Consider the following 12,322-nt stretch of genomic DNA (forward strand, 5'->3'; position numbering starts at 1 on the left):
GGTTTGGGTCGTCTGCTGATGCTGAGCTTCATCACTTCACCTCCTGTAAGACGAAGAGGAGGGAAAAGAAAACTACTGCAACCAGAAAGAGAACGTAACACACACACACACACACACACACACACACACACACACACACACACACACACACACACACACACACTCTCTAACAGTAACACATACTAACAGTCACACACACACACACTCGCTCAAACTCACATGCACACTCAGTCTCACACACTCACACTCTGAGACTCACACACTCTAAAATACACACACACACTCACTCACTCAAACTCACATGCATATTCACTCACACACTCACACCACTAACACACACACACACACACACACTAGAGGCCATCAGAGAGGATCAATGAGACTCGGTGGAATAAAACACTCAGCGTTGACAGACGTGACGTAAACATGTGACCATGTGACCTCGTGACCTTGTGACCTCGTGACCTCGTTCACACGTTTAAATCCTCAAACACGACACATCGGTTCGTTTCGGGGTAGAAAGAGAAATGAATTTAATTCTCACACAAATGGAACATTTGTCAACATGAAGAGCTGATAATCACCAAGAACTCAACGCGTTGTGTCGTTGTGTCCTTTAATGTCAGGGGATAAAAACCTCCTGCTCCACTGAGCACTCGTACTCTCTACTTGCAGAGCAATGGCGCCCTCTAGTGTCTGTTTGAAGACATCTTTTATTAAACCTTTGCAGCAACCACTGCATCCAGTAGTTCTCACCATAACCTCCACTAAGTACCACGGAATAACAACTGAGATATGTTTGGACATCGCAGCTTCTTTTGATCTCACTCTCCTCTCGTCTCCCTCGTGTTCACCAGCGTGTAAATGAAGGATTTCACAGATTAAAACTCGAGCTTTGCTTCCTCAGATTAAACACGTTCGCTCCAAACATGCCGACGCAGCAGCGAGGAAGACAGGAACATGAGAGGAGGAGAATATCTGTGATGCCAGTCAGTAAACCCTCTGGGGATTATCCTCCTGCAGCACCTGGACTGTACACACACACACACACACACACACACACACACACACACACACACACACACACACACACACAGGATTACAGGGACCTGGATGACGGGTCCACAGTGTGGAAGAGTCCTTCATGTGTCCCTCGTTCGTAATAATCTGCTGACTGAGCGACCGCACTGCTTTAGGACCGCGATGCGTTCAGGGGTCCGGGACAAGCGAGTGACGGACACAAACAGGGGGCCAACACCAGGTTCTGGTTGTGGGTCTATGTGGGTCATCTGGGCCAGAAGAGGCCGAGTCCTTCTGTTAAATGCGAGTCCCATTTCAGTAGATGACTGAAGATTTATTTTAACAAGAGTTATTATACATACAATACTTTTCATGCAACTTTCCTTCTTTGGGGGTCAGCCCCGCAGGATTTAAAGACAGTTAAAAAGTAAGATATGTTTAAAAAATCTCTTATTCCCTGAACAGGTGTCCTCACATCAGTGTGAGTAACGCTGTCTGTGGTTCACACGCTCAATACCGTCTTCGTACTTAGTTATTAAAAATGCAAAATACTAAGTTGATAAGCAGCAGGATACATTTTGCCATGGCCACATTTAGACCTGTCTTCCGTATACTGCAGGATCCATCTACCATGACCATATTTAGACTAAACACTAAAGCGTATTAATGCAGCAGGATAGAAAACAATTTCATAGTTGTATTCAATAAAGAAGAATGAAAAATGAAAAGAACTTTGGAAAAGAACTCGTCGTTTAGATAAGCCAATCCTCAACAATACCGCCGACCAATCACCTGCAAGTACAAAGTACAAAGCACGGCCAAACATAACAGCACCCCCGTCTGGCAGGGAGGGGAACAGCGGTCCGAGGGTCTCCTCCTCCCCTCCTTCCCTCCTTCCCTCCCTCGCTCCCTCGTCCTCTAGCTGTTGTTGTCGGACTCGTCCTCGGCTTCGCGCAGCCAAGTGAAGAAGGCGGTGACGGACTTCAGGGCCACGCCCTTGCCCTGCTGCTCGGCGGGGTCTTTGCTGGACTCCCACCGGTAGAAGACCTCCTCCTTGATCACGTCCTCGTCGTACAGCGCGTCGAAGAACATGCGCAGCAGATCTGGAGGAGATAGAGAGACGGGGGGAGGGGGGGATGAGGATTCAGCGTATAATCATCTGAATAAAAGCATCTGGTGTTTTTAGTTTTGCTCCTCGTATCTAAACATCCACGGAAGCCCCGAGCGGACAAACTATTTTCTTTTGCAGAAAACAAAACATGGAGAGTGAAAAGAAGAAGACGACAAAGAAGAAGACGAAGAAGAAGAAGAAGAAGAAGAAGAAGAAGCAGCGCTCACTGGCCGGCTGCTCCAGCTGCACCATCAGCGCCTGCACGGCGTACAGCGCCTGCAGCTCCTTCTGCTCGTCCGTCAGGTATTTGTGCAGCACGTTGGCGCGCTGCTTGATCTGCTCGCCGTCCACCTTGTTGGGGTTCTCGCCTGCAGAGAGAGAGAGAGAGACAGAGAGAGAGAGAGAGAGAGAGAGAGAGAGAGAGACAGAGAGAGAGAGAGAGAGAGAGACACAGAGAGAGACAGAGAGAGAGAGAGTTCAGTTTAGAGACTAGACTTTAAGGAAGAAAAGAGGGACGTGAAAAAGGCACAAAATGGCCGACTCACAGACGACCGCCGCCTGGCAGACGCAGGTCATCAGCGCTCTGACGAACATGTTGGAGGACGTCTGCTGCTCGTCCAGGTTGGCCTGCACAGGGAGACGCACACAACACACAACACACTCGGGTTTCATCAGATTTTCTTTTTTTTTTTTTTTGCAGGGCAACTCCTTCTGACCGAAGTGACTCATAAACACACTGCGTCGGCTTCATTTACGCGTTCATTTTCCGCGGCCCGGGTCGGTTGGTACACAGAATGAATGATTTTTTTAAAAAAAATTTTAAGTAAAAAAATTAAAAAGAAAAAAAAAAAAAAATCTGGAAAATGTTTTATTTTGAAAAAGGACCGGATACATCCATTTGTGCATCTGAGCCTCTTGACATACATTACCCCAAAAAACAAAACTTGAAAGTCTGCTTCAACCCGGCTCCTTGCAGAGAAACCAGATCAGGTTGTCTATTCATGCACTTTATAATGGCTTCATGCCGGACGCATCAGTTTACTACATCATATTTATTACGTCATGTTTATTGCCCACGGTGTGAAAATATTGTCTGACACGAAACCGGTCCGTGGCGCAAAAAAGGTTGTGGACGGCTGCTCTAGTGGACTTTAAGATTACAGGAGATAAGAAAGGAAGCAATGAAGCTACAGGGTCGTTTCTCTCCGTTAGGAACGAGTCATCACAAAAAGAAAAGAGGGTAATGGTGGTGAACGTCACCACAAGGGAAACAAAGATGGCAGTATCCCCCTTCACACGCGCACCTCGACCCAGTCGTAGATCCTCTGGTCGTCGGCCTGGTCCTGGATCAGCTTCTCCAGCTGCTTGGTGAGCTCCTCAGAGCTCAGCTCCTTCTTCTTGCTCGTCTCCTCGTCCTCGTCCTCCTTCGACTCGCCGCACAGCGTGAACTCCACCTTCTGGTGGACGAGACAAAGGAACAGGCGTCAGGCGGCTCCACCTCCCTCCACCAGCTGCAGCAACGCGGTCATCACTCACAGGTTGTTTGGGGGATAAAACCCCTAAAAACCCTCCTACCTTTGTGATTTTGCTAAGGCGAGAGGTGTCGATGGGTCGGTTCTTGGTGGAGATGGGCACCGTGTTCCAGCCGTCGTCCGGGGGAGGGTTGGTGCGGCCGGGGTTGTGAGAGCCACCGCGACCTCCTCCTCCTCCTCCTCCACGTCCTCCACCACCTCCTCCTCCTCCACCTCCACCACCACGGCCTCCGGGGCCCGGGGCCCTGGACATGAGGTTCTGCACCTTCATCTGCTCCCTGTGCTCCTCCAGCTCGGCGTCTTTGTGGATCTGTTCGATGGTCTTGGGGCCCTGGTCGCCTCGCCGGGGAACCCAAGAGCTCTGAGGGAGGAAGGGAGGGAAGGAGGGAGGGAAGGAGACATTGAACCTTTGACATCATTTAAAGTTGTGTCTCGTAAATAGAAAGTAAATCAAATGGATTCAAAGTGTAATAACGTTCACATAATGTTGGCCGAATCGAACCACCGATCTTCCTATTGGTCGAGTCGCTCCACCTAAAAAAGGCATCTGAGCCCTAAAAAAGGTTTACATTTTTGTGTAGTTTTGTATTAACGGTGTTAACACTGGATTACTGCATGACGGTGCTCACGGGAGCAGAGCCCGACCTCCTCGTGACTCAACTCTTTTGTCTGAAAAAGGAAGGACAAAGTGGTCGTGTTTCACAGTCAAAAAATTGTTTGAACCAAATATCCATGACTTAACCAAATGTCCATGAGCAAACGTTGTGTGAAATGTGTGTGTAAACAGCAAAAAGTGACGTCATGAACACACGAATATAACTAATTTACACGACTTTTACACAACTTAGCGTTGGTGAGAAACGTGACTAAATCCAGTCGTTTGAAAGCAACGTGACCAGAGATGTTTCGGCAATGAGGCTCGTCTAGTTGCCGCTCGGCCTCCTGTACGTCATGTAACGTGGTGCGGCGAAGGTTCACGTGTGTGTGTGTGTGTGTGTGTGTGTGTGTGTGTGCGTTTGTGTTGTGTAGACGCGTTACCCGTCGAAGGTCGATCACATCCTGCAGCATGAAGCGGATCCTGGACGAGGTCTTCTTGTCCTTGATGATTTGCTCTATCTGAGTGAAGTACTGGTCCATACGAGGCTGAGGAGGAACGCCGCAGTCAGGTCAGTCCACTTACACTCATCCATCAGCACGAGCGTGTGTGTGTGTGTGTGTGTGTGTGTGTGTGTGTGTGTGTCGTACCTTGGCCTTCTCGAAGTCCAGGTCCTTGCCGATGGTGGACAGCAGTCTGCACAGGCACTCCAGGGACTCGGCGTCGTGGTTCTTGAGCAGCTTCACGATGCAGTCGTGCATGATGACCTCCGTGAGCATCTTGAGCTTGAACAGCTCGCCGATGAACTTGATGTTGCCCAGCGAGCGCCTCCTGGCGATGTCTTTGGCGAGCTGGAGCTCCACGGTGAGCCGCTGCTTCTCCTCCGGCTGAAATTTCATATTTAGAGAGGAAGGGACGGGGTCAGCCGCGTGAAACAAATACAGTACATACATTATGTATAATAAGTTTACGAGGCGGCGCTTTACCACCGTGGCGGCGTCCAGCTCGTTCTGCTTCCTCTCAAAGATCTCGTCGTCTTTGTCCTTTTCGAACTCCTTCTGGCATCGGTTCAGCAGCAGCTTGCGGAAGTTCACAGTGGATCCCGGCTTCTCTGTGTCTGTGGTCTGGACTTTAAGCTGAAAAAGAGCAGAGAGAAAAATAACTGGTGTAGTTAGATGTAGCATTACATTTTTCATAGCTGACGCTTTTATCCAAAGCGACTTACAATAAGTGCATTCAACCGGAGAGAGGGCAAGCTCAAACCGTGGCACCGGCACCTCATAGAGGCATATCCGGTTGCACGTCCCGGCACGTCCAGTTCCCACCTCCGATGCCTGGGCATCTCGCCGAGATGTTGCCAAGTTACAGTTCAAGCAGTTTTTTTTATTATTTTTTTATTTTCATGTATTCCGCTATTTTCATATATTCAGCTGTTTTCATGTATGTTCAGATATTCAGCTATTTTCATAAATTCAGCTATTTCCAGATGTATTCAGCTATTCTGTTATTTTCAAATATATTTAGCTATATTTAGCTATTTTAAATTATATTCCACTATGTTCGGCTCATCTGTTATTTTCAAATATATTTAGCTATTTTAAACTATATTCCAGTATATTCATATATATTCAGCTATTTTCATATATTCAACTATTTTCAGCTATATTCAGCTATTCTGTTATTTTCAAATATATTTAGCTATATTTAGCTATTTTAAATTATATTCCACTATGTTCAGCTATTCTGTTAATTTCAAATATATTCAGCTATATTCAGCTTTTTTAACTATATTCAGCTATTTTTCAAATATTTTCAGCTATTATATTAATACTTGGATACCGAACATTCAGGCTTATCCTACACGTCTCCACGCTGCATGCGGCGCCACTCACCCCCATAAGGCAGCGGCACATGTTGGCGTAGGCCACCGAGTAGCGCGGCTCGGAGATGGCCTTCTCGAAGGTGAGGTCGATGACTCCCTTCAGCCTCTCCTCGGTGTTTATGGTCAGCTCCGTCACCTGCTTCATGAGCTGCTGGAACTTCTGCGGCGTCAGCTTGTTGAGGATGCTGCGTAACCGCCTGAACAGCTCCTGGGTCTTGGCCTCCAGGCGAATGCGGGCGGAGGACTTCCACGCCTTCTCCGCCTTGTTCAGCTGCATACAGTAAACCTTAAATGACACAAATGAATGAGAGACAAGAGTTGGATTGAAAGAATAAACATTTAAATAGACGCCTGTATAATCGGACCTGCCGACATCTACTGAATCTGTCTGTGTGACTAGAATGAGACTGTTGTCTCATTAATGTTGGTTTTCTGTTCCCATCAGATAATAACAGATGTGTGCTTACCGTGTTTGGATCCAGTGTGATTGCATGTGAAAATCTCAAGAACGCAGCTCTGGTCATGGGCTCCGGTCGTGGCAGTACAACATCCACTTTCTCTCTCAGGACGTCCTGTAGTTCATCTCTGACTTGTGAAACAGCCGCTGTCACGTCCTCAAAGTGTCTCAGAGGACGGGCGTTGATGCTGGATGAGTGTGTAGACTCAGTGAGTGGTGGCAGTGAGGGGTAGCTGAGTAGAAACTGGTTGTGATCCTCTGTGTGTGAGAGCTTCTGCAGCTCAGCGTCGTTCCTCTTCAGCTCAGTGATCTCCTGCTCCAGCTTCTCCTGAAGCTCTCTGACTCGACTCACTTCTCTTCTCTGCTGGGATCTGACCTGCTGCTTCACATCGGAGCTTCTGTTCTCCAGGAGACGGATCAGCTCGGTGAAGGTCTTCTCGCTGTCCTCCACTGTTTTATCAGCAGAGAGATTGATGGCTTCCACCTCCTGATGGAGCAGCTTCAGGTCCTTCTCTCGGTCCTGGATTCTCTGCTGGATGTTGAGTCGACTCCCCTCCAGCTCTCTCTGCCTCTCGGTCCTTTCTGCTGCAGCTGAGACTGTGTCGTGGCCTTTATGTTCATCCATTAAGCAGAGATAACAGATACGCTGCTGATCAGTACGGCAGAAGATCTTCATCACCTCGTCGTGACGAGAGCAGATGTTCTCCTGGAGCTTGTCGGAGGGCTCCACCAGCTTGTGCTTCTTCAATGTAGCCGCTTCATAATGAGGCTGGAGGTGTTGCTCACAATAAGAGGCCAGACACTGCAGACAGGACTTGAAGGCCTTCAGTCTCCTCCCAGTGCAGACATCACAGGCCACATCTTCAGGTCCAGCAGAGCAGTGATCAGCAGCAGCAGCTTGGAGTCCAGGCGTCTTCAGCTCCTCCACTAGATCTGCTCCACAGGGAAGAGGAAGAGCCACCGGATCCACACAGATGGAACAAGAGAAGCTTTGCCGGTCCAGCTGAACTCCTTCCTCTGCCATTTCACCTCTCAAAGACGACGACTGTCTGAGTTTCACTTCTTCAGAAACAACTCTCCTGTTAACTCTGGTCTGAACATGCGTCTCTGCAGTGAGTCAGCTGCTGCCAACCAATCAATGAGACTGTAGACCTGAAGGGGAGGGAACCAGGAAGTAGAGACAGGGAGCGGCTGTAAAGCTGCAGTTCATACCAGGAAGAGAAGCAGTCAGAGAGACTAACACTTGTTTACAAAGGAGCTCATTTCTCTGTTAGAAACACGGATTATTTTAACTTTTTGAAGGTAATCTCTGTTTGGGGAAGGGGACAAGGATATTACATTCGATCGGACTCGTTGACTTCAGCCGACATGAACACTTACCTTTAGTTAAAATACATAATTACAACTCAGACACCAGAGTCCTGACCAAGCTAACGCATGTTTTATAGCATGAAGCCCAGAGCCCTTTCCAGCAGAGCCACTGAAGACACAACAAGTGTGTGTGTGTGTGTGTGTGTGAAAGAGAGAAACATCAGCATTTTGTGGTGTTAAAATGCCGCTAATATTACAACCTCATGTCCTTGAACGGCTTGAAGGCCCCCGACAGTAACCGTACAACAGGAGCGCTCTGTTGCCGGGCAGAATAGAGAAAACAATCCGTCTCCACAAAAAAAAGTACGCAAGTAAAAAGGTTTTTTTATTTTTTATTTTATTTTTTTTCTTTTTATTGGCAACAATCTTTATTATCTCTTCCAGGTTTGGATGTGAAAAGAGGCATTAATTGTACTTTAATTAAATATCTTCTTTTTTTTTAATAAAGTAAAGCAAAAAAGTATTTACAAATTTAAATTGTGATCAATGAAACTTGGGTTCGTGGATTAATTACAAGCACCTTCTGCCGAGCTGAGGAGAGAAAATATAAATACAAGGGGTGGGAAAGACTGCCACTTCGTTTCAGAGGAGCAACTTACATCTTAACGGTCGCGTTGTTATTCTTTGAGAAAAGAACATTTATATATTTACAGAACTCTCCTGAACAAAAACAAAATGCATTTCTGCTCATGGAAGCAGAAAAGGCCAAAAGGATTCGTCCTGTTAAACTTTCTTTCTTCTTTAAACACCGTTTTTTTTTTTTTTTTTCTTCAATAAAGTGGATTTCTGTCTGTATACTTTTTTTATTCAAGTTTCAGCACTTTTTTTTTTGTAGTTTTTCTTAAAAATCCGACAACAGGCTTTTTTTCTCTCCTGCAGGAGGCGCTCGCTTCCTTTCACTCAGTCAGTTTGTTTGAAGCGCAGCAAACGTCGGACAACACGGGAGAGGGTGTGTTTAGGGGGGGGAGGGGCGTCGGGGGAAGAGTCGTCACCCTCTCCCCCTTCCTCCTCCTCCTCCTCCTCCTCTTCCTCCCCCCCCAATAAAAGCAGCAAAATGGTCAAAAGTTCATTCGCTCCTCGGTGACACCGTCCTCATGAAAGTCTGTGCGGAGTCCTCGAGCATCACTTTGTCTCTCCGCACTCGTTTGTTTTTTTTGTGTTTTTTTCATATTTTATTATAAAAAACACACACACACACACACACACACACACACACACACACTCCAACCATCCAACACTGGAAAAACACACACACACACACACACAAAAGAAAAGAGTTAGCGTCTACATGACGTAGATCCAAAAGAAGAAAAAAAAATGTTGCGCGCAACGAAACGCGTTCACGCGATAAAGGATGATGTCATCAAAAATATAAATGTGAACAGCCTTTTTTTCTTTTTTTAAAGTTTCGTTTTTTTTATATCTGTCATGAAGCGTCTTGAATAGTGTTGCCGTGGCGAAGACGAGCCTTTTAAAAAAAAAAAAAAAAAAAAGGGAGATAAACTTTCAAAATAAAATACTGAAGGAAACGTCTTCATCTCCCGTGGCTTGTAAACGCGTCTCAGCATTCTCTCTCTCTCTTGTATCTATTCTCTCTATTTAATCCGGTGTTTTTTTTAAAATTTATTTCAAAAAAAGACATTCAGTTGCGCAACAAAAACCCAGAACGAAAAAAAAACAAAAAAAAAAACACGATCGAACGTTCGATCCAAAAATACAATCTCTCCCGTTGAAGATTCTTCTCTTTTTATTCTGTTTATGCAGAAGTTTAGTTTTTGTTGCCGATTCAGAGTCTTCTGAATCCTCCACAGATCCTCTCCCGACTCCCACCAGCTCCTCCCAGCGGTCCGAGGGTCTCCTCCTCCCTCCTCCTCCCTCCTCCTTCTCCTCCTCCCTCCTCTAGCTGTTGTTGTCGGACTCGTCCTCGTCCTCGGCTTCGCGCAGCCAAGTGAAGAAGGCGGTGACGGACTTCAGGGCCACGCCCTTGCCCTGCTGCTCGGCGGGGTCTTTGCTGGACTCCCACCGGTAGAAGGCCTCCTCCTTGATCACGTCCTCGTCGTACAGCGTGTCGAAGAACATGCGCAGCAGATCTGGAGGAGAGAGAGAGACGAGGGGGGGTGAGGGGGGATGAGGATTTAGCGTATAATCATGCGAAAAAAAGTTTTAGTTTTGCTCCTCGTATCTAATCTATGGAAGCCCCGAGCGGACAAACCAAACACCGGCTCGAGAGACAACGTTTTGACCTCGCAGGCCACCGTAGTCCTCACTTTCTAGACGCACTGGTCCTTTTAAAACTCTAAAAACGGAGCTAATTTGTCTTTAATTGGGTAAAGTTGCAAACGCAAACTAAAAAAAAAGGAGTGAATCTGCAACACAACGTCTATTTTAATAAAGTACCAGTTAAAATATTGTGTTAACACTGCATACGCTACTGGTTAGGAGGAAAGACGATGGCGCACAACACAAATTAAAGACTCGGGTCCTCTTCATATCTTGAAGTCTTTCCGCCTACATAATTATTATTTTTTGCAGAAAACAGAACATGGAGAAGAAGAAGAAGAAGAAGACGACAAAGAAGAAGAAGAAGAAGAAGAAGCGCTCACTGGCCGGCTGCTCCAGCTGCACCATCAGCGCCTGCACGGCGTACAGCGCCTGCAGCTCCTTCTGCTCGTCCGTCAGGTATTTGTGCAGCACGTTGGCGCGCTGCTTGATCTGCTCGCCGTCCACCTTGTTGGGGTTCTCGCCTGCAGAGAGAGAGAGACAGAGAGAGAGAGAGAGAGAGAGAGAGAGAGAGAGAGAGAGAGAGAGAGAGAGAGAGGGAGAGAGTTCAGTTTAAAGACTAGACTTTAAGAAAGAAAAGAGGGACGTGAAAAAGGCACAGAATGGCCGACTCACAGACGACCGCCGCCTGGCAGACGCAGGTCATCAGCGCTCTGACGAACATGTTGGAGGACGTCTGCTGCTCGTCCAGGTTGGCCTGCACAGGGAGACGCACACAACACACAACACACAACAGCGTTCACACTCGGGGTCATCAGGACGTGTTGGGTTGTTTGTAAGTAAGAGTCGTCTGCAACTGCTCTGAACTCCTTCTGACCGAAGTGACTTAAACACACTGCGACAGAGATACACACACGCAGACACACACACACAAGCAGACACACACACACGCAGACACACGCAGGGCAAGCAGACACACACACACAGACACACCCAGGAATACACACAAACACACATGCAGGGATACACAGACGCGCAGGGATAGACACACAGACACACGCAGTGATAGAGACACACACACACACACACACACACACACACGCACCTCGACCCAGTCGTAGATCCTCTGGTCGTCGGCCTGGTCCTGGATCAGCTTCTCCAGCTGCTTGGTGAGCTCCTCAGAGCTCAGCTCCTTCTTCTTGCTCGTCTCCTCGTCCTCGTCCTCCTTCGACTCGCCGCACAGCGTGAACTCCACCTTCTGGTGGACGAGACAAAGGAACAGGCGTCAGGCGGCTCCACCTCCCTCCACCTCCCTCCACCTCTTCTCACCGGCCTCCACCTCCTCTCACCTGCTCCGTCACAAACTTGTTGACGTCCTCGTCTTCGGGCAGGAAGTCTTTCCATCGGAGGCCGGCCTCCCTCCACATGGCGCCGGCCTTCTTATGGCTCTAGTGAGGAGAAGCAGACGGTGTGAGACTTATGGGACGCGCCTGCAACCCTGCAGCTGCAGCAACGCGGTCATCACTCACAGGTTGTTATGCAAAGATAGATACAAAGAAGGGTTCAAACACAATTTGACCAATTTAAACACATTTCCAGACTTTTCCATGACTTTAAACCAAATTTCCATGACTTTTCTTATACATTTAAACTAATTTCCATGACTTTAAAAACACATTTTCAAGACTTTTCCATGAATTTGAATACATTTTCCATGACTTTAAACAAGTTTCCATGACTTTTCCATGACTTTAAACCAAACGTCACTGGCTTTAAACAAATTTCCATGACCTTTTTCATAAATTCAAACCAATTTCCATGACTTTAAACATATTTTCAAGACTTTTCCATGGCTTAAAACAAATTTCCATGACTTGTCCATGAATTTAAACAAGTTTCCATGACCTTTCCAGGACTTTAACCAAATTTCCATGACCGTACGAACCCCTGTGAAAGGATAATAGGTGCTTCTCACCATTCCTTTGCAGAGTAAAGTGAGGATCTGGGCCAGCAGGACTCCAGCTTGCCCCTGAGGGATCAGAGGCTTTGAAATCTCCCTGCAGGACCACCAGCACAAAAGACATGGTCAGACATCAAACAGCCAGAAGGTCATCTCACACATCCCCCGTGTATT

The 12,322-nt window shown here is 47.2% G+C and overlaps 2 protein-coding genes across 9 annotated transcripts in view; both read right to left on the minus strand.

The window, feature by feature from the left end:
* Positions 1–1,506: 1,506 nt before the first annotated feature.
* LOC137791128 (eukaryotic translation initiation factor 4 gamma 1-like) lies at positions 1,507–8,910 on the minus strand. The gene is made up of 10 exons (XM_068585843.1): positions 6,608–8,910; positions 6,151–6,426; positions 5,245–5,394; positions 4,909–5,145; positions 4,702–4,806; positions 3,707–4,024; positions 3,436–3,588; positions 2,677–2,758; positions 2,359–2,499; positions 1,507–2,123 (listed from the first exon to the last, which is right to left on the minus strand). The coding sequence occupies exons 1-10, from the start codon at positions 7,619–7,621 to the stop codon at positions 1,939–1,941; spliced, it is 2,661 nt and encodes an 886-aa protein (XP_068441944.1). The 5' UTR covers positions 7,622–8,910; the 3' UTR covers positions 1,507–1,938.
* Positions 8,911–9,066: 156 nt separating this feature from the next.
* Positions 9,067–12,322, minus strand: part of LOC137790991 (eukaryotic translation initiation factor 4 gamma 1-like) — a 30,590-nt gene continuing 27,334 nt past the window's right edge. For all 8 annotated transcript variants that reach the window (XM_068585660.1, XM_068585659.1, XM_068585657.1 and 5 more), the window contains 6 exons: positions 12,164–12,245; positions 11,538–11,636; positions 11,294–11,446; positions 10,864–10,945; positions 10,572–10,712; positions 9,067–10,058 (listed from right to left, as the gene is read on the minus strand). In XM_068585660.1, the coding sequence (XP_068441761.1) occupies positions 9,868–10,058; positions 10,572–10,712; positions 10,864–10,945; positions 11,294–11,446; positions 11,538–11,636; positions 12,164–12,245 (748 nt within the window). In that variant the 3' untranslated portion in view covers positions 9,067–9,867. The remainder of the gene's footprint in view (positions 10,059–10,571; positions 10,713–10,863; positions 10,946–11,293; positions 11,447–11,537; positions 11,637–12,163; positions 12,246–12,322) is intronic.

This window comes from Clinocottus analis, unplaced genomic scaffold (assembly GCF_023055335.1).
Source record: "Clinocottus analis isolate CAN_PGR_092001 unplaced genomic scaffold, fCliAna1.0.p SCAF_2, whole genome shotgun sequence".
Lineage (NCBI taxonomy): Eukaryota > Metazoa > Chordata > Actinopteri > Perciformes > Cottidae > Clinocottus > Clinocottus analis.

Coding starts and splice junctions, on each gene's coding strand:
- LOC137791128 (XM_068585843.1), bottom strand. CDS start 7,621: ATGGCAGAGGAAGGAGTTCAGCTGGACCGGCAAAGCTTCTCTTGTTCC. Junction 6,427..6,607: donor TCACACTGGATCCAAACACG/GTAAGCACACAT, acceptor GTGTCATTTAAG/GTTTACTGTATGCAGCTGAA. Junction 3,589..3,706: donor GCCTTAGCAAAATCACAAAG/GTAGGAGGGTTT, acceptor CTCGTCCACCAG/AAGGTGGAGTTCACGCTGTG.